Raw genomic sequence first — 23,371 nt, forward strand, 5'->3', positions numbered from 1 at the left:
CTGAACAGGAATTGCTAAAGAATTTTCTCGCATATTTCTTGCAGAAATTTTCTACAGCGACTCCCGTTTGAACTGACAGTTCTTTTCAACTGCGTACTTCAATCAGAAAAAAACGCCTTTTTGATCGATTCCTTGCAGGAATTTCCCATGCATCAAGATAGGCCAAGAGATTACCTGTCAGCAGTGAATCAGATGAAAACGTCTTCGGAAAATTTGTTCAGTAGCTCAAGCGCTATCATTATTAAAGCCACGAGGTTCGAAATTTTGCCACCAGGCGGCGCTAGTGAGCATGAATTATTTATTTGTGGTTATCTCAGGATCCTGACCACTTACGAAGATGCCGTCTTCGGCAAGATTATTCAATAGCTTCAGGACTATCATTTTTTTGAGCCATGAGTTTTAGAATTTTGTCACTAGGTGGCGCTAGTGAGCATGATGTTTTTTTTGTTTTGCGGATATCTCAGGATCCTGATCACTTAGAAGGGTGGCGTCGTCGGTAAAATTGACTAAAGTGGTAAAGTAACTCAATGGCTATCATTATTTGAGCCATGAAATTCGATATTTTGAGCATGAAATTTTAAAATTGACGCTTATATTGAGCTGTTCGCTAATCGAATCCACATGGTTATTAAATTAATTAACTCATTACGCGTGGTAAAGATGGACAAATTATGGGTGAAATTATGAAAAAAATCACGTTCTCGGCTGGGATTATTATTATTATTATTATTATTATTATTATTATTATTATTATTATTATTATTTATTCAAATACGTAACTCAAGATTCACATCTTATAATGTTACATTCTAGGTAAATGGTGGATTTGACATTGAGTTTACTGAATAATTTTGATTTAGATTTACAAATAATGAAATTACTGGTATCTTATTCGAAGTGCTCAAAAATTCTCCTTCTAAAGTTTACTAATCCACTAGGTTGAATCATGGTTACATCATTGGGTAGGGAATTCCAGAAAGCGACACCTCTCACGAAAAATGTACCACCATATTTAGCAGTGCGATGACGTGGAATAACGAATTTCTTGGATCGACTTCCTCGGAAAACAGACAATTTCTCAAATAAATAATCAGGCATTTTATTGTTTACAAGGTTAAACATAAATAAGCAGCATCTCGTTTTACAAAAATTATCAAACGAGCAGCCTATTAAACGATGCTGTAAATGAGATACATGAGACATTCTTCCTAGACCGTACACAAAACGTACACAGTTATTGAGCGCAACACGCATTTTCTGTACAGCGAATGCAGATGATTGCATGAGCCAAAGATCGCATGCAATAAAATAAGGTAAAATTAAGCTTTTGAAAAGTTTTATTTTAACTTCCGTTTTAAGGAATGCCGCTTTTAATTGGAGCGTTCTTAATTTAGCATATATTTTTCCACATTGACTCAAGATAACAGAATCCCATTCAAAATTAGATTTAATATTGAAACCAAGAGTCACAGCAGTTTCCACATATTTTAGAGATACATTGTTGAGTTTTATATCAGGTTTCATTTGCCTTTGATTACTGGTACTTATAAACATAGCATGTGATTTATTAGTATTCAACGAAAGTTTATTTTTTGTAGCCCATTTGAATATGGAATCTAGGTCTTCATTGATTTTGCGAACGGAAGCATCGGAGTGTTCTATGTATACTTGTACATCATCCGCAAAAATGTGAACATAGCAGTGTTTCAAGATGGATGGAAGATCGTTAATATATAGAGAAAATAATATTGGACCCAATATAGACCCCTGAGGCACCCCTGAGGCAGTATGTAGGAATTTGAAAAAAAACTCCATTATTGAGAACTGTTTGAAATCTATTCTCTAAATATGATTTTATGAGATTCACTGCATCAAAAGAAAATCCATATATTTGTCGTAGTTTTCTACACATTATGCTATGGGAAACGGTGTCGAAGGCTTTAGAAAAATCCAATAGGACTAGCAGCACCGGTTTTCCTTGATCTAAAATTATACCAATATCATCCAGTACCTTAAGCATCACTGTTTTTGTGCAGTGCTTTGCGCGATATCCAGATTGATAACATGAAAGCATATTGTGTTCGTTAATATAACCACAAATCTGTTTTTTAATAATTTTTTCGAAAACCTTTGATAGGGCGCAAAGTATGCTAATGGGGCGTAAGTTGTTAATTGAGTTTATTGAAGCTTTCTTTTTTATAGGAATTATTTTAGCTTTTTTCCATGCCGTGGGGTATTGACTAGATCTTAAGATTGCATTAAACAAGTGAACAATTGGGTTAATTATCAGAGGTGAAACCATTTTTATAAATTTAAGGGGTATATTGTCGAGTCCAACAGCGTTCGATTTTATTTCGTATAAAGAGTTGATAACATCAACATCACTGATTTCACTAAAATGAAAAGAACCCCACGCTGAACCAGTACTACATGGGGTAGAATCAATTGAACTTGAAAAATTTTTGTAAAAGCAATCGTTAATCTCATCAGCAGTAAAATTATTAGTACTTTCAGGTGTTGTAGAAACCAGAAAACAAAAACCAAAAACCAGAAGCCAGAAGCCAGAAACTGCAGAAACCAGAAACTAGTAATCAGAAACCAGAAGCTAGAAACTGCAGAAACCAGAAACTAGAAGCCAGAAATCAGAAACCAGAAACTAGAAGCCAGAAATCCAAAACCAGAAGCCAGAAACTGCAGAAACCAGAAATCAGAAACCAGAAGCCAGAAACCATAAATCAAAAACCAGAAACCAGAACCTAGAAACCAGAAATCAGAAGCCAGAAATCAAAAACCAGAAACCAGAAGCCACAAGCCAGAAACTTCAGAAACTAGTAAACAGAAATCAGAAACCAGAAACTAGAAACTAGGAACCAGAAACCAGAAGCCATAAGCCAGAAATCAAAAACCAGAAACCAGAAATCAGAAACCAGAAGTAAGAAGCCAGAAGCCAGAAATCAAAAACCAGAAAGCAGAAGCCACAAGCCAGAAACTGCAGAAGCTAGTTACCAGAAATCAGAAACCAGAAGCTAGAAAACAGAAAACAAGAAATCAGAAACCAAAAAACCAGAAACTAGAAACTAGTAATCAGTAACCAGAAACCAAAAACCAGAAGTCAGAAATCAAAAACCAGTAATCAGAAACCAGAAGCCAGAAAACAGAAATCAGAATACCAAAATCAGAAACCAGAAGCCAAAAATCAAAAACTAGAAACCAGAAACCAGAAGCCATAAACTGCAGAAATCAGAAACTAGAAGCCAGAAACCAGAAATAAAAAATCAGAAACCAGAAGCCAGAAACAAGAAATCAGAAACCAGAAACTAGAAACTTGGAACCAGACACCAGAAGCCAGAAATCAAAAACCAGAAACCTGAAATCAGAAACCAAAAAGCAGAATCCACAAGCCAGAAACTGCAGAAACTAGTAACCAGAAATCAGAAACCAGAAGCTAGAAAACAGAAAACAGAAACCAGAAACCAGAAAACCAAAAACCAGAAACCAGAAGCCTAAAATCAAAAACTAGAAACCAGAAATCAAAAACCAGAAGCCATAAACTGCAGAAACTAGAAGCCAGAAACTGCAGAAATCAGAAATTAGAAACCAGAAACCATAATCCAGAAGCCAGAAATTAAAAATCAGAAACCAGAAGCCACAAGCCAGAAACTGCAGAAACCAGACACTAGTAACCAGAAATCAGAAGCTAGAAAACAGAAACCAGAAACCAGAAAACCAAAAACCGGAAATCAGAAACCAAAAACCAGAAACTAGAAACCAGAAACCAGAAGCCATAAACTGCAGAAATCAGAAACTAGAAGCCAGAAACCAGAAATAAAAAATCAGAAACCAGAAGCCAGAAACAAGAAATCAGAAACCAGAAACTAGAAACTTGGAACCAGACACCAGAAGCCAGAAATCAAAAACCAGAAACCTGAAATCAGAAACCAAAAAGCAGAATCCACAAGCCAGAAACTGCAGAAACTAGTAACCAGAAATCAGAAACCAGAAGCTAGAAAACAGAAAACAGAAACCAGAAACCAGAAAACCAAAAACCAGAAACCAGAAGCCTAAAATCAAAAACTAGAAACCAGAAATCAAAAACCAGAAGCCATAAACTGCAGAAACTAGAAGCCAGAAACTGCAGAAATCAGAAATTAGAAACCAGAAACCATAATCCAGAAGCCAGAAATTAAAAATCAGAAACCAGAAGCCCCAAGCCAGAAACTGCAGAAACCAGACACTAGTAACCAGAAATCAGAAACCAGAAGCTAGAAAACAGAAACCAGAAACCAGAAAACCAAAAACCGGAAATCAGAAACCAAAAACCAGAAACTAGAAACCAGGAATCAGCAACCAGAAACCAGATGTCAGAAATAAAAAACCAGAAACCAGAAGCCTAAAATCAAAAACTAGAAACCAGAAATCAAAAACCAGAAACTAGAAGCCAGAAATTAAAAACCAGAAACCAGAAGCCACAAGCCCGAAACCAGAAACTAATAACCAGAAATCAGAAACCAGAAGCTAGAAAACAGAAACCAGAAAACCAAAAACGAGAAATCAGAAACCAAAAAACCAGAAACTAGAAACTAGGAATTAGTAACCAGAAACCAGAAGTCAGAAATCAAAAACCAGTAATCAGAAACCAGAAGCCAGAAAACAGAAACCAGAATACCAAAACCAGAAACCAGAAGCCAAAAATCAAAAACTAGAAACCAGAAACCAGACACCAGAAGCCATAAACTGCAGAAATCAGAAACTAGAAGCCAGAAACCAGAAATAAAAAATCAGAAACCAGAAGCCAGAAACCAGAAATCAGAAACCAGAAACTAGAAACTAGGAACCAGAAACCAGAAGCCAGAAATCAAAAACCAGAAACCAGAAATCAGAAACCAGAAGTTAGAAGCCACAAGCCAGAAATCTAAAACCAGAAAGCAGCATCCACAAGCCAGAAACTGCAGAAACTAGCAACCAGAAATCAGAAACCAGAAGCTAGAAAACAGAAACCAGAAACCAGAAGCCACAAGCCAGAAACTGCAAAAATTGGTAACCAGAGATCAGAAATCGATTTATTTTTAGAAAATGATTGACGAACTGTTGAAGGGTTCTTCTCTAAACAATCGACCATTGTCAAGGCTTTATAAAGACACCATGAACTGTTTCATACAGTTTTGAATTTTTATTGAGGATAAAAAATCATTTCCAGAGAAAAAAAAAACAATTGTTTTAGTGAGCGGTTGCCAACTTCGAAAAAAAATTGCATACTTTTAGGTGTATTCTGTAATTCATAACATTCAATTCTAAAATTGATCGATTTATCAACAAGTTGTGAGATTTATGAGACTAGATTCTTATTCAATTACCCCAAACTTAGTGAATAGCATTACTATTTATATACAGCCATTCCATGAAAAACCGATCTAGTGAGTCACCGAATTCCGTGAAAATTTGCTATTTTATCCCTTATCCGAAATAAGGATAAGGTTTTTGGATTTTTTGATTAGGGTGATTATTTCCAAAATAAGGTGTCCAGAAAAATAGCGACTTAGCAAAATTTTTATTTTTTGGAACATAACTTTTGAACCGCTTGACCGATTTTAATTTGGACGAAATTAAAGCTAAAGGTTTAGACTTTTCAAGAAAAATATAAAATTTCACATTTTTTTTATGAAAAAATAAAAATTTCCGTTTTTTCGTGTTTTGAAGGCCTCGGGACTGCTGTTCTCATTGTTTCTTGAAAGATCAAAAAATTTTACGTGTACTGTCAAATTTTCAGCGATGTATGTTTTTCAATTTTTGAAATACATTTTTTTGAGAATAAAAAATCAGTCATTTTTCATCGGCACACACTGTAGGTTTCAGCGCATTAAATATTTTATTTAAAAAAAAAATCATAAGTTTCTGATTTCCAATCTTTTTCAATGGGATGAATGCTTAAGATTTCAACTTTCCAGAAAAAATATAAAACTCTGAAAAAAAAAATTTACATGAAAATATATAATCCTGGGTTTGCTGGCGGTTCGGGCTTTTTAAAAAACACTTAACTGATTTTCCTCACTAAATCACTTTATTACTTAAGCCGAAACGCAATGAAACACGGATAAAAATAAACTGAACACCGGTCACGGTCAGTCCGGTGGTTTTGTAGAATTGAACTGCTGACCTAGCAATTCCGGCTGTTGGGCATAAAGGTGTTGACGTTGCATAGCACGTGGCAGTGGTCCGATCCAAAGGTGATGACGGTGCATGTGACGTTGCACCTGTGGTGGCTGGTTCATGTCGTGACTCCTCCGGGGGGTGAAGAAGTGTCGTCCTCGATACTCAGCTCCTGGTTACCATGTCCTGGTGATTTGGTTTCAGGCTTCCTTTGGTGGGTTTTCCTCGATGTCCTTTTGTGGGTAAACCTTAAATGAATGAAGATAAGGTAAAGGGTGAAGAATAGTAGAGTCGACATCAGAGCGGTTCCTCCTAATAGACTCCATTTCCAAATCTGGTCGGTTTCGTGTTGAAGAGATACTTTTTCCAGTTTGCGTCTGTTCAGAAGGGTGGCTTTTTCTATTTTTGCAACGTCATGATTTTGCAAAATCTCGCTGTTTATCTGCAGATTGTGTAATGCTCCTTGAATAGACTCGCTTTCACTTATTTTTTCGGTAGATGTGAAATTTTGGTCCATAAATTCGATTGTACAATTTGAGAACGATACTATAAAATTTCCAGATAAGTATCTGTCGCTAGGACCGCAATTTGAGCGTAATTCTTGGTTTTTTGCATTTGAGATAAGAATTTTGTTATTGGTTATTAGTTTGGTTGTAGTTTCTGCGTTGATTTCCATGAGACATTGTGGCTCAGTTCCCATGATGAGTGGATAAATACACAGATCCTTGAATTCTTTGATAAAACTGTGTCTTTGGACGTAGTCGTCTGGTTTTGCAGTGGTGAAGAGTTGTTTTGCTTGTTTGATAAGGAATTGAGGGTAAGTCTTAATAATCGAATCATTTTGACTCAATGGGTGGATTCGCATGATTGTCGATTCTTCTGTCTCCAATTCTGGAACATGTAATATGTAGAGTAAAGTATTTTCGCTAGTTGCCATTTTTGGTGTAACAAAATTGAGTGCTTCTTCCGGGATGTCTAGCTGGACTCCTTGATTTCTGAGTATATCCTTGATCAGATGAATTTCTTTGCCAGATAACATTCTGCTGTTTGTGACGTGCATTTTAGAAAAGAGTATCGCTTCTTGAACGCTTGTTAGAATTTTGTTGAGTGTATCTATGTTCAGTATGGTGGTGATGACGTCAAGTTCATCGAGAATGATTTGATTGATTTGTTGTTTTTCGATTAGTTCGTTGATGGTGGTTGTAAGTTCCGAAATTCTTTTGCCGATTTGGTGATTAATTTTTACTTGATGATTATTTTCGTTGACAAGTTCATTGAGGCTTCTGTCGATTATCCGTAGGTCTTGAGCATCTGGGCTGCCCGCTATCCACTTCCACGCTGTGCCGATGATGTCCCATCTTTTGGACCGTTTGTGCGATATTGGTTTGATTTGCATAAAATTAGAGTACAATTCTCGTATCTTGTATTTACTAATTTCAAATAAAGCGTTATTATTTTGTTTACGATACACCAAATTTGTGAGTTGATTGATAGTAATTTCTATGTCTGTTAGGTTGATCGGGTGTACAACTCGGATATTTCCTGTCTGAATTCTACATAGGCTGTTTTTTTGCATCATTATCAAATCATTATGAAGATTCCTGATAGTTAGGTCTTGACATGAGATGTTTGTGAGAATGAGGGTGAATGTGATAAAGTAGTGAAGCATCTGGAAGCAAAAAGTTATAAAAGTAAATGGTGTTACATTTTTTTCGGTCTTTTGATTTTGTTTTTATGTCTTTTAATGTGACGGTTGTTTTTGAATGTTCTGTCTGTGACTTCATTTGCATTTGTTTTATTGGCTCTGGGTTGAGTCTTTGTGCGAATATTTGGAATAACATAAACTTCTTGCCCATAATTTATAATTGGAGGGTCTTCCTTATTAGAATTTTGAGAAATCATTTGTTTTTGTGCTTTACCCATGTTCAATTTTGCTTTAAGGAATAGCTCTTGGGCGTCTCTTATAATTTCTTCCGGGTTAACAATATTATTCTGGTTGAACAATATTTCATTTGGAGTATATTTAGTTGAAGAGTGTACAGAGTTGTTATATAATGCCACGGATAATTTTACAATTGATTTTGTACCCATTCCTCTGAATTTGTGCTTGTTGGTATTAAAAATTTCTATTATAGTAGAATGTGTACGCTCTATTTGTCCATTCGATTCTGACGAAGCGGCGTAATGAATTTGTGCCCCTAGCTGGCTAAGGAAATTTCTTAGTTGAATTGATTGAAAAGTGGTTTCATGGTCGGTGACAATTTCTCTGGGTACTCCAAAGGAGCTGAAATATTTTCCTAGTGCTTTCTGCACATGTACAAGATTTTTCGATTTCAAAACTATTAACTGTAAATGTTTAGAGAATGAATCTATTAGAGATAAGAAGCTGCATTTATCCATGATGAATATGTCCATGTGGACTCTATCTAATGGTTTTTCTGTTATTGGCCTGGGTGAAATTTTTATGTTAAATGGTCTGCGTTCATATTTGTGAGTATTGCATATTTCACATGAGTTTATAAAGGTTCTGATTTTTGAGTAAATATTTGGGAAAAAATATGATCTTTTAATTTTGGCTTCGACTTCAGTTATACCTCGGTGAGCTCTATTGTGTTCATTTATTATTATTTGATTCTGTCTTTCTTCATTTTGCACGTCTTCGACCATATTGTTAGTAAAAACGAAATGACCTTTTTGATTGAAGTTTTCTTTAAAGGACTCCTGTACCGTCTGGATAAGATTTTCTGGTGCCATAAGGGCTGTTTGTCTACCATTGTGGAAGGTTTTCAAAAGATGTGTGATATTTTCTTTTGTGTAGGTTTTCTGAGATACTATTGTTCTATGGTAGTTCTGGAAAAGGGTTTCTTGGATAATAGTATCTATACGGGAAATACGGAATATTATCTGATTTTTGAAATAATTTAAGGGGCGTTCCGTGAAATGAATATAGTTATTAGCTGAATCATCAGCTGAGTGAACAGTTTGGGAATCAAGGGAATCATGGGATTCAGGGGAGTTATTGGCAATGGAATCTGCATCATCTTCAAGATCTTCGGAACCTGAAAAATAAGGAATTTCATCATTATTGGTTTCATTAATATTTACTTCAACATGCATTCTGCTTAGTGCATCTGCTACTACATTTGATTTGCCTTCTCTGTACTTGACTTCGTAGTCATAATCTTCCAGATCTAGGCGCCATCGCAAAATTTTTTGATTTTTCTCTGAACTTTTAATAAAAGTCAGAGGTTTATGGTCAGTTACTAAAGTAAATTTAGTCCCGTAAAGATATGGTCTGAATTTATTCACGGCCCATATGATTGCCAGCGCTTCCTTTTCGTTGGTAGCGTATCTGGTTTCTGCATCGTTTAGTGTTCTGGATGCAAAGGCGATTGGGCGTTCTATATTGTCTTGTATCTGAGATAGAACTGCACCTAATGCATATCCTGAAGCATCTGTTGTTACGATGAAAGGCTTATCAAACTGGGGATAGACTAAAACTTGATCTGTGGCAATTATCCCTTTGAGCGTATCAAATGCTGTGTGATACGATGAATCATTTATATTGATTGATGAATCTTTCTTGAGATATTTGGTCATAGGTCTAGTTATTTTTGAAAAATCCTTAATAAATCTTCTGTAATAACCTACTAAACCCAGAAACTGTTTAATCTCTTTCTGCGTTTTTGGTAGAGGCCACTTCAGAATTTTATCTATTTTTTCGGGGTTAGGTTTGACACCTTCATTTGAAATTATATGCCCTAGAAATTCGGTCTCTCGCTTGAGAAATTCACACTTATCGAGTTGGATTTTTAAGTTGAAATCCGATAAGCGTTTCAGGATAAGGCTAAGATTTTCTAAATGGTCTTTTAGATTATATCCGATAATAATTATGTCATCAAGATAGACATAACATTTGGTGCCGATATAATCTCCTAGGATATTGTTCATTGCTCTCTGGAATGTAGCAGGAGCATTCTTTAGGCCAAAGGGCATTCTCGTGAATTCAAAATGTCCTTTGTCCGTTGAAAAAGCTGTTTTTTCTATGTGGGCAGGATCCATCGGGATTTGATGGAAACCAGACTTTAAGTCGATCGTTGTGAAGTACGATGACTTTCCGAGGCTATCCAGAATATCCTCTATTTGAGGCATAGGGTATCTGTCGTCAATAGTGAGCTCGTTCAGCTTCCTATAATCTATTACGACGCGTACCTTTCTTTTGCCTGACGCGTCAAGTTTTTTCGGTACTACCCATATCGGTGAAGAGTATGGGCTTTTCGAAGGCCTAATGATGCCATTGTCTAGCATTTCTTCAATTTGCTGTTGGATATCGCCTTTAAAGTGGTGTGGGTAGCGATAGTTTTTTGTATAAATGGGAGAATCGTTTGTTGTTATAATTTTATGTTTTGTAGCTGACGTACATGAAAGTTTTTCTCCTTTCTTTTGGATCACTTCTTGGTGTTTGAAGAGAGTGCAAAGCAGTTCTTGTTTCTCTAGTTTCGAAAGATGATTTGTTCTAATTATAGACTCTATATCATTTTTGGAAATATGTTGAGAGTCAATCTTTTCTGGGAGAATTGTTTCAAAATTGTTTACTGTCAGTTGAAGTTTTGGAAGATTTTCTATGTTTTTGGTTGCAGAAATAACATGGATGGTCGATTTATTATTATGTGCTTTATATAGTCCTGGTTGAATGAAAACTTTTTTATGAAGTTTTTGGTATGTGGGTACCAACCAGTCTCCGTTGTTCATTGTATCAATAGTTATGAAATGATTGTAAAGTTTTTTTGCAGGGTAGAATTTTGAGTATGAAAATTGTTTATCCCTTAACGTAATGGTTTCATTCTCATAGTTGATTTGTGCTTTAAGTTTTGCAAGGGATTCTGACCCCAAAATTCCATCAAAAAAATAATGAAATTTCATTACGTAAAATTGCAAAGGTTTAAACGTATTTCCGAAAAGATCGAGTTCTCCTTTCGAAGTGACGTTGTTGACTCCGCAAACATTACTGATTTGTGTATTCGGTACGGTTTTAACGGATTCTATTATGTTTGGTGAAATAATATTTTTGTTTGCCCCAGTATCGATTAATATTTTTAACTGCTTTTTTGTTTTAGGATGATTCAGTTTTAAATATGGGAGGTAATTTAGGTTGTTTTTTGTGTAGGGTTGACCAAGTGAAAATTTAGATCTAGATCTACTTCTTCATCAGATTCAGTTTCTGAATTTAAATGTGATTGAGTTTCCTCTTCTTCCGTTACATGATTATTTATGGTTAACCGACTCCGAGTAGTTTTTGTGTCCATTGGTTCAGTTGTATCTTTATGTTCGGTTTTTATAAAAGGTTTCTTATTTTGATTGAAATTTGATGATCCTTGGGATTTATTTTCAAATATTTTGTTTTTGTTGAATTTTTGGTCTTGATTCAGGTTTCGAGCTACAACTTGTTTAGATTTGAATTTGCATAAGAATGCGTATGCATCCTCAATATCCTTTGGTCGTGCAGCTTGTGCATAACCAAAGTACGGTTCTGAGAGTCCAGATATAAAGGCTGCTAGCGCATCCTCTTCAATGAACTCGTTAATGGCGTCCCAATGATTTTTGTATGTATCTTTTTGTTTTGCTAAAGTCTTAATATTTTGAATTATTTCTTTGGATTTTTTGTAGTAAATATGGATAGACATATCTTCTGTCATTTTACAATGCCATAATTGGCTCTTGTATGTTGACAATTCGTGTCTATCTCCCAACGCATTCGTCAATATTTCCTTTAAATCTTCAAATTTGTCCGGATTTCCGGCTAAGCAAAGAATGTCTTTTGCTTTGCCTTGGACTTTATTAGATACCGCAGTAAAGTACATTCTAAACTGCTGAGCTGATACATGTGGTTTTAATACATTAAGGGTTTCTTCTGCTGTTTCCAGCCACGAACTTAATTGTTTTCTATTGCCGTCAAATATGGGGATCATTTTGATCGGGTCTGGAATTTTGAATAGCTGGTCGATGTTACTTATAGGTTGATGTGCGATAACGTTTTCTTGAGTTTGATTTGTTTGCGTTTGAATTTGACTGAAATACGTGGCATGTTCTGTTTGTTGTTTTGCCAGTGCCTCCATCATCTGCATCATCGTTTGCAGTTTGGCATTGACTTCTTCCATATTGTTGTTGTCGTTTAGAGAAAGGATTTCTAGTGAAGGGATGTTCTTTATTGGAATATGTGCTAAGTCTCCCGAATCGGTAGACTCAGAGCTGTCTGAATCTGAAGACACGCACGCGCTGTTTCTAATTTTAGATAACAAGTGGTGAGTTTGCTTCAGACGGTTTCTTACTTTATGCTCCTTTGGCATGACATGCACTTAGAAGATAAAAGCAAGCTATATTTTTGTTTGTTTTGAGCCGTACGATCTCTCGGAACTCGTATGACTCCCGAAATGTAATTCTCTTAGAACTTCACAATTTCGGTTGGAGGGGAAGCTCTCTTAGAACTCTTCTCACTCCAGGGGTTAAGCAAATTTTAATTTCTTAATGAGTTCGAGCCTTTCTCTTAGAACGGGCTTCAAACTCACGGAAAAATAAAACGCCAACCTAGGCGATGTTTTCACTTTCACTCGTATTTCGGTGTGGAATAGAGGATAAAGAAAAAAAACACTCACCTTGCAATCGTTGTGCGTGGGTTCTCTCGACGTCCAACTTCACGCGGTGGAACCTCAACTCCGCTGCACCCTCGATGTTAGCGAATGCTTTCGCGGGTTCACTTCGATTCTGGCTGGTAGACCAGAGTCACTACACTGTTTTTCGCGAAATTGTTTTTCGAGCACTGCACGGCTGCGCCAATCCTGGGTTTGCTGGCGGTTCGGGCTTTTTAAAAAACACTTAACTGATTTTCCTCACTAAATCACTTTATTACTTAAGCCGAAACGCAATGAAACACGGATAAAAATAAACTGAACACCGGTCACGGTCAGTCCGGTGGTTTTGTAGAATTGAACTGCTGACCTAGCAATTCCGGCTGTTGGGCATAAAGGTGTTGACGTTGCATAGCACGTGGCAGTGGTCCGATCCAAAGGTGATGACGGTGCATGTGACGTTGCACCTGTGGTGGCTGGTTCATGTCGTGACTATATATATATTTTTTTAGTTTTTTATGAAATTTTCAGGGTTTTTTTTTAATTTTTCTGAAAAGTTCAAATTTAATGGTTTCATTTCATGAAAAAAGATTGGAAATCGGTTGAGCTGTTCAAAAGTGATGATATTTTTTTTTTTTTTTTTTTTGAATAAAAAATCTAATGCACTGACCCCTTTTTGTCCCAAGGCCTTTAAAGGCCGGTTTGCTACTGACAAGAAAAGGAATCGCCTATCTCGATGCGTGGAAAATTTCTTCCAAGAAATGGTCAAGAAAATCACTTTTTTCTGATCGCAGTACGCAGTTGAGAAGAAATGTCACTTCAAAGGGGGCTCTCTGTAGGAAATTTCTTGACCCTTTCAGTCAAGGAATTTCTTTACTTTTCTTGAGCAAAACAGCATACTTAGCTTAAAACACGAAAAAACGGAAATTTTTGTTTTAAAAAACAATTTTTGTGACTTTTATATTTTTCATGAAAAATCAAAATCTTTAGCTTAAATTTCGTCCAAGAAAATAGAAAATCAGTCTAGCGGTTCAAAAGTAATGGTTTTTTAAAATATAGAAATTTTGCAATGTCGCGATTTTTCTGATTCACAGAATTCAGTGACCCACTAGATCGGTTTTTCATGGAACGGCTGTATATGGAAACCTATCGCGGTAGCTGATCATCTCCGGAATCAAAAACCCCACTGTTTGATTTCTAAAAATGCATCCATGAGTCCTCTCGTGGTGTTGGAGTAACGCACCCTATCTAGTGAACAGGAAGTCGTGAGTTCAATTCTCACCGAGCAGACGTGTAACCAGTGTTGTTAGCAATTTCGGTAGTCGACCGGTTTTTGCTGATATTTGGCATCGCTTGCCTTAAACATTCACAAAACGAGCGATCAAACGAATGTCGCAAAGAAAAATGTCTATTGAATGCCTCTGACCACGATAGCTTCGTTAGCAAGCGTTACTATTCTGTATAATTCTGTTATTTTTCGTAAAAGGCGCTGTTTCTACTGTATGTGTATTACATTCGACATAACAAGCAAATTCATTAACAGACATTAACTCCCTAAATTGTAAAATTGCATTCCGGTTCTTGACTTTAAGATTAGATGCAATTAGAAAATTATACGGTGAAAATTCAGTAAGTTCGAACGGCTTTCTCTTATGTTGCAAAAGCTACAAAACGGTGTTCGCTGAGACCACTTGACACATTTGAATTAGTGTTACAAATATTTGAGATAAGATAACTTAGATCAAACTTACTGCTTGATTATATAATAGGTCGAGATATTGAAAAAAAATTCAGCTTTATTACAAAAAGGCGTTCCTTGAAAGCTTATGCCGATAATTTACAGACACCCGGTAGTGTTCCATACTGTACACGGTGGTTTGTGAATACCATTTTTGCTAACAGTGCCCCTTTACATTTAATGGCTAAAGTCGCTTTACTTTTCCTGATGTAACCAACAATTTCTTTAAGAACTTCTCCGGTCTTTCAGGGTATTTCTCCAGAAATTCCTTCAAGATTTTTTTCAGAGGTTACATTAGGAAAATCTCCACATTGATTCGTCCAGTAAAATCTATTCATGGATTCCATTAGAAATTTCTCCACGGATGCATCCAAGGATTATTTCCGGGATTTCTCTACAAAAGTCTGTACAAGGATTTCTCCGGATTTTTCTAGGGATTCCTCTGGCAAAATTTTTACAGGGATTTCACCAAGAATTACTTCTTGCAATTGCTTCAAAGATTCTTCATGGAATTCCCCCAGAGATTCTATTAGAAATTTACTTCTGCAATTTAAACACCCGTTCAGCAATTTACACATGAATTCTTCCATAGATGTCTCCAGCAATTTCTTCAGGATTTTCTCAGTGGCGAACTCGACAAGAGCGAAAAGTCATTTAAATAAAGATAACTAACTACGAAACAATAAAAATAAATCTTCGAGTAGTTTAGTGGAATACAAATAAATAAATGAAAACCCGAATTTAGTAGTACCAGTAGTAGTGATTGCACTCAAAAGATACGTCAAAATCGTAGAACATGATTTAGAAAATCGTTCATTTCATAGGGTAAATACCATTGCTCACCTTGTAGCCTATCTTACGCAATTTTTCCTCAGCTTTCTGATGGTGATCTCAGAATTCAAAACTAGCGGTGCACTAATGGTGAAAACACGACTTTTCTAACAAAATTCAAGATGGCGGCCAAACTCAAAATGGCCACCAAAATTGTTTTAACTTCAAATGAAAGCTATATCCTTTCTGTATACGATGCCACTAAGTTTGCTATGTGTTCCAAGGGAAAGATGAGACATATCACGTGAAGAAGTACCCAAGATTTTTCGAAAAATGGGCTTTTTCGCAAACTGTTTAGCTAGCTGACGTACGAGCGTTCCACCAATTTGAGAAAACCGGAAGGACCACCCTTAAGTTTAATCGGAAACTAGCCATCAGTGACAAAAAATTGGAATCCTAACGATGGGTGCCGATGCCGCCGGGTTTCGGCGAGAATTGCCCAATACATGTGTCCGAAACGCCGGATGTAAGCGAAAATCCGTTTTTTAGTTTTATTTAGGACTGAAAGCCGTAACCCTAAACATACATTTAAAAACATTTCGTTGCTTTACTGTCAATAAAATTTATGCTGAAATAAAGCCGGTGCAACCTTCGATACAATCTGGAATTTGCCAAAATGTCGCAATATTTTTAAATTATTTGTATGAGGTTTTGAAACACGAATCACTTACCCCTTAATGAGTGCACTGGTACTCCGGGAAACAGGAATTATATGGAACTCCATAAGAAGAACGAACTTGATGTACGTGTTATTTATAATCTGCGAATTTCATAACTGGGTTTCCACCATTTAATGAGATCGATGATGGTGGTGATACTAGGTATATGGGTATTTTTCAAATTCTTTTTAGATTTTCAAATTAATCTATGTTTTGACAGATCGGTGAGCTTTGGCAATGGGACACGGAGAAATCAGACTACCTAAAAAATGAGTTCTTTAAACTTAAATGTGGGTGAACTGCATTTAGTGTTTACCCACGCTGCAGCAATGTTGTCAGAAACAGAGAGCTATATGTCAGATAACCCAAATTTAGGTTATCCCACGGCAGAGCCGAATTGCGTCAAAAGAAGTCAAAATTGGGTTGATTTGTGGCTCCATGTAAACCCTGTGAAGGGAATTCGCAATCCACCGAAATGACAGTTGTCATGTTCTAATATTTTAATTCACTTTTGTAGTGCTTTAAAATTTATGTCGTAGTGCTCATTGAAATATTTCAAACTGGTATTGACCGACAGAGAATTCTGGGTTCTTATAAATATGATGATGGTCAAATTATTACTTTGGAATACATCTAGTCTGTGCAACGATTCCCTAATGATTGTTTGAATTTTGAAGCCTCCAGTGAAATCAAAGTGATTCTGCAGAAAGTCGATGGATGTTGCGAATAATAAACAATTATAAACTTTAGTTTAAATTGCAGATATGACTTGAACAATGTCATTAATATCAGTGCGATTCTTTATTACATATAAGTATCGGACAATAAGATAATTCGTTGTGCAAATATAATTTTGATAAGCTTTCAAAATTTAATCACTGAACTTAAAATAGTAATACCAAATAGTACGCTAAATAATGGCACATTTATGAAAACAATGTAGAGCTGAACATACGAGAATTCAGTAGACGAAAGGCATGAAACCGCTTGTTTCCAACCATCTGCAACTCCTCTAGATCCTCTCCACATCCAACCAAAGTCCGCCCAGCGCCGAGGCCACATTAGCCTTCGGATCGTACCGCAGCGGTAGCTGCGTTTTCTCATTGACGGTAAAGCGTAACCGACTCAGCAACTGAGCAATCCCAAATTTCACTTCCAGCAAGGCAAATCGCATTCCGATACAATTACGGGGTCCATCGCCAAATGGCAAAAAACTGTGCGAATGACGGGCACTGATGGCCTCCGGGGTAAATCGATCCGGATCGAATCGCGATGGGTCCGGGTAGATCTCTGGGTCGTGATGGATCGAGTGGACCGGAATCATAACCATCGTTCCCTTTTCCAGGATGATGTCCGGCGAGTGGATCTGATAGGGTTCGTTTGCCTTGCGAATTACGTTTCCGATGGGGGCGTACTTCCGGAGGGATTCTGAAAAAAGGGTTTGAAGTGATGAATTCAAAACTTAAAGAAATAGTGACTAAGCTTACCGTGAACAATTTGTTCCACATACGTCATATCCTTCAAGGCTTCGTAAGTCAAGAGACCGTCGTGCTTGTCGAGAGTTCGTTGAACTTCGTCGCGAGCTTTCTCTTGAAGCTCGGGATTAAGAGCCAACTCGAACAGAGCAAACGATAAGGCCTTCGACGACGTTTCAAAGCCACCGAAGAAAAAGAGGAACGCTTGGGCGATTACGTCGTTCATGGAGATAGTCTCCTTCGAATCTTCTTCACCTTCTTCGAGCGTGCCTTTGTTCTTCAACTGCATCAAGAGCTGCAGGAAATCCGATCGGGTAATGTTGTTCTTCTCACGATGCTCAACTGTTTTGTGCACCATGCCCACGAAAAATCTCTCAATGTCGGCTGGAGTTTGTTTCAGTCGCAGCTTCACGGCCCATTTCCGGAAGCAAATCAGCAAAAGCATGTACATCATCTCTAAAGGTTTTGGATTGAAGACTCTGTCGGCAATGTCCAGCAACTCCGTGCTTTCGTCCTTCAGAGCATTGCAACTCAACCCGAACGCACATGAGCCGATGACGTCACATGTGAACTTCTGCGCCTGGATACCGATCTCCACAGGCTCTTTCCGCTCCATAAAAGGCTCGAAGCTGGCCAGAAACTCCAATCCGATTTCGCGAACCGTCAGGAACATATACTTGATCTTACCGGAGCTGAACGTCGGACTCAGCTTGTTCCGCAAAAATCTCCACCTCTCGCCTTCGACCGAGAACATGTGCGACGCCAGGGGGTCATCCCGTTCGTTGAAGTACATTCCCCGGTCGTGAAAACTGTTAAAATCCTTTACCAGAATCTGCTTCACCAGTTCCAGATCGACCGCCAACAGGATCGGATTGATACTGAGAAACATTCCAACGGCCTTATGAGTGTTTCGGTACTGCTTGTATATTGCGTCCAACAGTTCGACAATGTGCTTCGTGGAGCCCATGTCGTTGAACGATCCCATCGGAAGGGAACCGGGAACGTATGGTACGCCCCGGTCCGCCCAGTAGGCAAATTTACGACGCACATAATAGTATAGTAGCCCTAGCAGGGGCAGTAGAAGGCAAAGTGTTGTGAAGAGGAACGCCATCGTGTGAACCAAGCTGGTTCGTTGCTGCAGCAGAACTGAAGCGCGGAGATTGCGAGAGCTCTCTTGTGAGACTATCGTTTCTTTCGCTGCGGTTTCATTAACAAATATATCGTGGAGAGGAGCACTGCAGTAGTTAGGCTATCTAGAGGGGTTCAGGAATGTCCATTGCAATAATTACACAGCTTTACAAAAATGAGATTTTTGCGCGTCTCAAGGATCAAATTATATGTCTCTGGTAATTTTGGCGTTGCGGTTTTTTTTAATCCACCAAGCATGCAATATAGGACTTAAATTATCATTGAGGGTAAAATTTTGTTTAAATGGCACTATCAAATTAAGATTTAATCGACGTTTTCAACAGGCTTGCAGTCTCCATACAAAATTTCTCATTTCTCTTATATGGAAAGATATAACTGTTAACGTTGTGATGTGATATTCCTTATTTGTCACACAAAATATGTTCATGTTATGATAGTTGTTGTATATAATTTGTTATACTTACCTAAAGCAGAAACTAAAATACAATTAAAAAAAGTAATTATGTAGCATGCACAGCATACTCAATAAGTTAAATAATCAAATGTAGTACACTCCAACCTCTTTTTACAACCGTTTTTTTATCGACGGTTCTTCTTCCGACCACTTTTTTACGACCGAAATTCAGATTAACGACCGTTTTTATAAATGATCATTATCTTAAAAAGTATTCAAAATAGAGGATCATGATGTTCAGCAAAATTGTTCAGTAGTTCAAGGGCCATCTTTCTAAGTGGTCAGGATCCTGAGCTATCCAGAAAACAAAAACTCTATGCTCACTAGCGCCGCCTGGTGGCAAAACCTCGAATCTCTTGGCTTTTATAATGATAGCGCTTGAGCTACTGAACAACTTTGCCGCCTGGTGGCGAAATGTTGAACCTCATAACTTTTATGGTCCTTGAGCTACTGAACAACTTTGCCGAAGACGCCATCTTTCTAAGTGGCCAGGATCCTGAGCTATCCGCAAAACAAAAATTCTATGCTGACTAGCGCCGCCTGGTGGCAAAATTTCGAATCTCATAACTTTTATAATGATAGCGCTAGAGCTACTGAACAACTTTGCCGAAGGCGCCATCTTTCTAAGTGGTCAGGATCCTAAGATAACCGCAAAACAAAACTTTTATGCTCACTAGCGCCGCCTGGTGGGGAAATTTTGAACCTCATAGCGTTTATAATGATAGTCCTTGAGCTACTAAACAATTTGCCGAAGACGCCATCTTTCTAAGTGGCCAGGATCCTGAGCTATCCGGAAAACAAAAATTCTATGCTCACTAGCGCCGCCTGGTGGCAAAATTTTGAATCTCATAGCTTTTATAATGATGGTCCTTGAGCTACTGAACAACTTTGCCGAAGACGCCATCTTTCTAAGTGGTCAGGATCCTGAGATATCCGCAAAACAATAGTTGCATGCACACTTGTACTGCCTGGTGGCGCAATTTCACTTAAGCAGTGTTGCCTGCTACGAAAAAAAAATTTGAACCCTTCATGAAAAACTGGATCACAGTTGAAGAGTATTGCTATGTTGCTAAGCATTATATTTTTCTGTTTCGCTCAAGTTTGATGGTTTTGATCTTTACTTTATTCTTCTTAAACAGTGTTGCCAGCCACATGAACATTTGTCATTCGATCGACTGTATGGCACGCAACATTTCCTTCAACTTTGGTGAACATTCGGTATCGTTATCTTAAAAACAAATGGTATTTTCATATCACACCGCCATAAAATTGGCTCTTTTGATAACAATCGAGCAGTGTTGCCATCTATTACCAAAATATGAAAACTTGAATGGCCATTTAGGAAAGTTCTCAACCCATGCTTCAACTTTGCCCAATATCTCGAATCAGTATTTCCGCAGCTAGACGTTGCATTTTTCAAAAACATAATTATAAGCCTGATTTTTTACGACCGATTTTTTTTACGACCCCCCGATAACGGTCGTAAAAAGAGGTTGGGGTGTATTAGATTAAGAAACACAATTTTTAAAAACGCATTTACACGAATCAATACCCCTCGCACTGCTGAACATCAAATTAAGCTGCCACATGCAAGAAACCCAGACAACCAGAATGCACGTATGGACTTATCCACGGTCTTCTTTTATTGTCGATTTTCATTTTCTTTTCCGCTCTAAATGCGGGCCGTGTTTACATAAAATGACATCCGGACCAACATCCAGTGAAGGAATGTTCACCGGATGAACATTGCGTGGATGAATGCGCAGCGAAATCGTTCATTTTTTGTAAACACGGCGCGCAGTAAAGGTTTTCTTTCCGCTGGAAGTTGCAGCGTGACGTCATCGTAGATTAGTTCATAATGAAATCATATTTTGCGTTATGCGATGTTTATATATGAAATGTTTCACGTATAATGCAGCCCACAGACGCTCAGACGGTTTGACCAACATTGACTCCGCCCCCAAGTTAGTCAAACCGACTTATGTTGGTGCAACCGTTTGACCGACTGTCAAGGTTGGTTGCAGCAACACGATGTTTTTAGACTTGCCGAAAGTCTAGTGAATATGTGATTGTTATTTTTTCGAATGCTGTGGCTGTGAGGGAGAATCTTTTCGCGATTTTCTGGCAATAATCGCATTAAGGAAGAGAAGAACTTTCAAAATTTAAGTTCCGGAAGAAATAAATATTTAAGAGGAATTCCAATTATAATTCGTACGAAATATTCCGGCAAAACTCAGAAATCATGACAGGTCTGTTTCGGGAAATATTCTAAGCATACATTGATACAAGAAAGGCCATGGGATTTTTTTTTCAAACATTCTATTCAGAATCTTTAAGTCGTTTCCTCTAGTTATTCTGCTTTAAAGTTTTTCCAGGAATTCATAAGCTATACTAAAAGCACCCACAATTCATTCTCTAGCTCGGATTCAGAATTCTGTTATTAAAACCATAATGAAACTGCCAAGATTATTTCCTACAAATCAACTGTATTCAGAAAAAATATTGCCGCTATCCTTACTTCATAAATATGAAATCTGTGTGCTTTTTTATAAAATTATTAACAAGAGAATCAAATGTAATTTCACGCTGATAACAGTTTCTGACATACATAATCATCATACTCGACAGCGATCTAACTTACATGTTGTTCTAACAAGAACTAGTGTTGCCAGGGATAGTACTATGATGAAAGGAATCAATTTATATAATTCACTGCCACAAAACATAAAAGAAGAACGCTCCTTCAATATTTTTAAATCCAAGATACGATCCTATTTATTCAATCAATGACTTCAGTGCGTTTATGAGCTTTTCTCTTCAGTGAACCCGTACTGTACATAGATGGTACGATTAGCTTTGGTCAAGTTCTAAACACACTTTTAAGCGCTAAAAACTTAATCTCAGTGTGGCCACATTATCAAAAGGAAAAATCAAAATCAAAAGGAACGCGTGTAGGCGCGGGACTCCAACCGGAGTCATTAACCTACTTACATGGGCTCCTAAGGCTGTGGGTATTACCACTAAGCTGATGCGAGGTGGGGAAATGGTACCAGTTTGCTGCACTTTAAACGATGTCCATCATATGTCGCCGTAGATTCAGTTGTGATTGCTTGGTAGTTTAAGTGGTTGGCAAAGTAGGGCTTTAGATAATAAGTAGTATTAAGTAAACTATTCTAAAACACACACACACACTCAACACTTATTAGCAGTTTAAGAACTTTTTCAGTTGCAATCTCTCAATAAAGAAAAAAAAAGCTATACAAAAGCTCTTCCTGGGATTCTACCATGAAGTTTATCAATTATTCCTTTAGAAATTTATCCACAGATTCAACCAGAAATTCCTCCGGGGAACATTTTTCAGGCATTTCAGGTGGATTTTTTTCAAGGATTCCTCTACAAATTATTGTGGATTTCAACCACTGATTCCTTCAAAGATCTGTCCACAAAAATACAAAGGAATTTCTTCAGGGCTGACTCCAAAGCTTTCTCCTAGAATTTCTCCAGATTGTTATAAACATTTTTTCGAAGATTTCTTCAGAAATTTCTCTAGAAGTTAGTTCCAAGGATTCCATCACGCGTTACACAGAAATCACATCACGAATTCTTTCAGATACTTCTTAAGGGATTTCTCAAAAAAAAATCATCACCAGAAATTCCCTCAAGGATTTCACCAGGACTTTATTAAGGGCTTGCTCCTAGGAGTCCTCCTCCTCAAATTCCTCAAGGAGTTCCATCAGAAAATCCACCAGGAATTTCTTCAGCGATTCTTTCTAACAATTTTTTAACAGATTTCCCCAGGGATCTATACAAATACTTCCCAAGGGATTTCTCCAGTGGTTCATCCAATACTTCCTTCAACAATTCCACCAATGAATCCTCCAAAGATTCATTTAAGAATTCCTCCAACGAAACTTCAAGTATTTCTATACAGATACTACCCACAATTTATCCAAGGATGCATCAAGTTCCTCCAGGGATTTCACCAACAATTCCTCCAAGAATTCCATCAGAAAGCCTTCAAAGATTTCAAGAGAAATACTGCAAAAAAATCATAAAAACTTGATCAGCAGGAATTCTTTTAGAGATTCCACTTGTAATTTTATGAGAGGATCCCCCAGGCTATCCTTCGGTATTCCTCTAGAGAATCTTCAATAAATTCTTTTATAAACTCCACCAGTGTTTCCTCCAAAGATTCTTCCTTGTATCTCTGAAGGGACCCTATGAGGCATTCGTCCTGGGATTTCTGCAGGAATAACTTCAATAATCTAATATAAATTTCTCCGAGGATTTAT

The 23,371-nt window shown here is 37.4% G+C and overlaps 2 protein-coding genes across 9 annotated transcripts in view; one reads left to right on the forward strand and one right to left on the reverse strand.

Moving 5' to 3' along the window:
- LOC5576390 (sodium/calcium exchanger 1) overlaps positions 1 to 23,371 on the forward strand; it is a 641,354-nt gene that overhangs the window by 533,338 nt on the left and 84,645 nt on the right. The gene's annotated exons all lie outside the window — the stretch shown is intronic.
- Positions 16,783 to 18,656, reverse strand: LOC23687481 (cytochrome P450 6a8). Its single transcript, XM_021837821.1, has 2 exons — positions 17,489 to 18,656; positions 16,783 to 17,429 (listed from the first exon to the last, which is right to left on the reverse strand). The coding sequence occupies exons 1-2, from the start codon at positions 18,585 to 18,587 to the stop codon at positions 17,014 to 17,016; spliced, it is 1,515 nt and encodes a 504-aa protein (XP_021693513.1). The 5' UTR covers positions 18,588 to 18,656; the 3' UTR covers positions 16,783 to 17,013.

The sequence above is a fragment of the Aedes aegypti genome, chromosome 1 (genome assembly GCF_002204515.2).
Source record: "Aedes aegypti strain LVP_AGWG chromosome 1, AaegL5.0 Primary Assembly, whole genome shotgun sequence".
In the NCBI taxonomy this organism is placed as follows: Eukaryota; Metazoa; Arthropoda; class Insecta; order Diptera; family Culicidae; genus Aedes; species Aedes aegypti.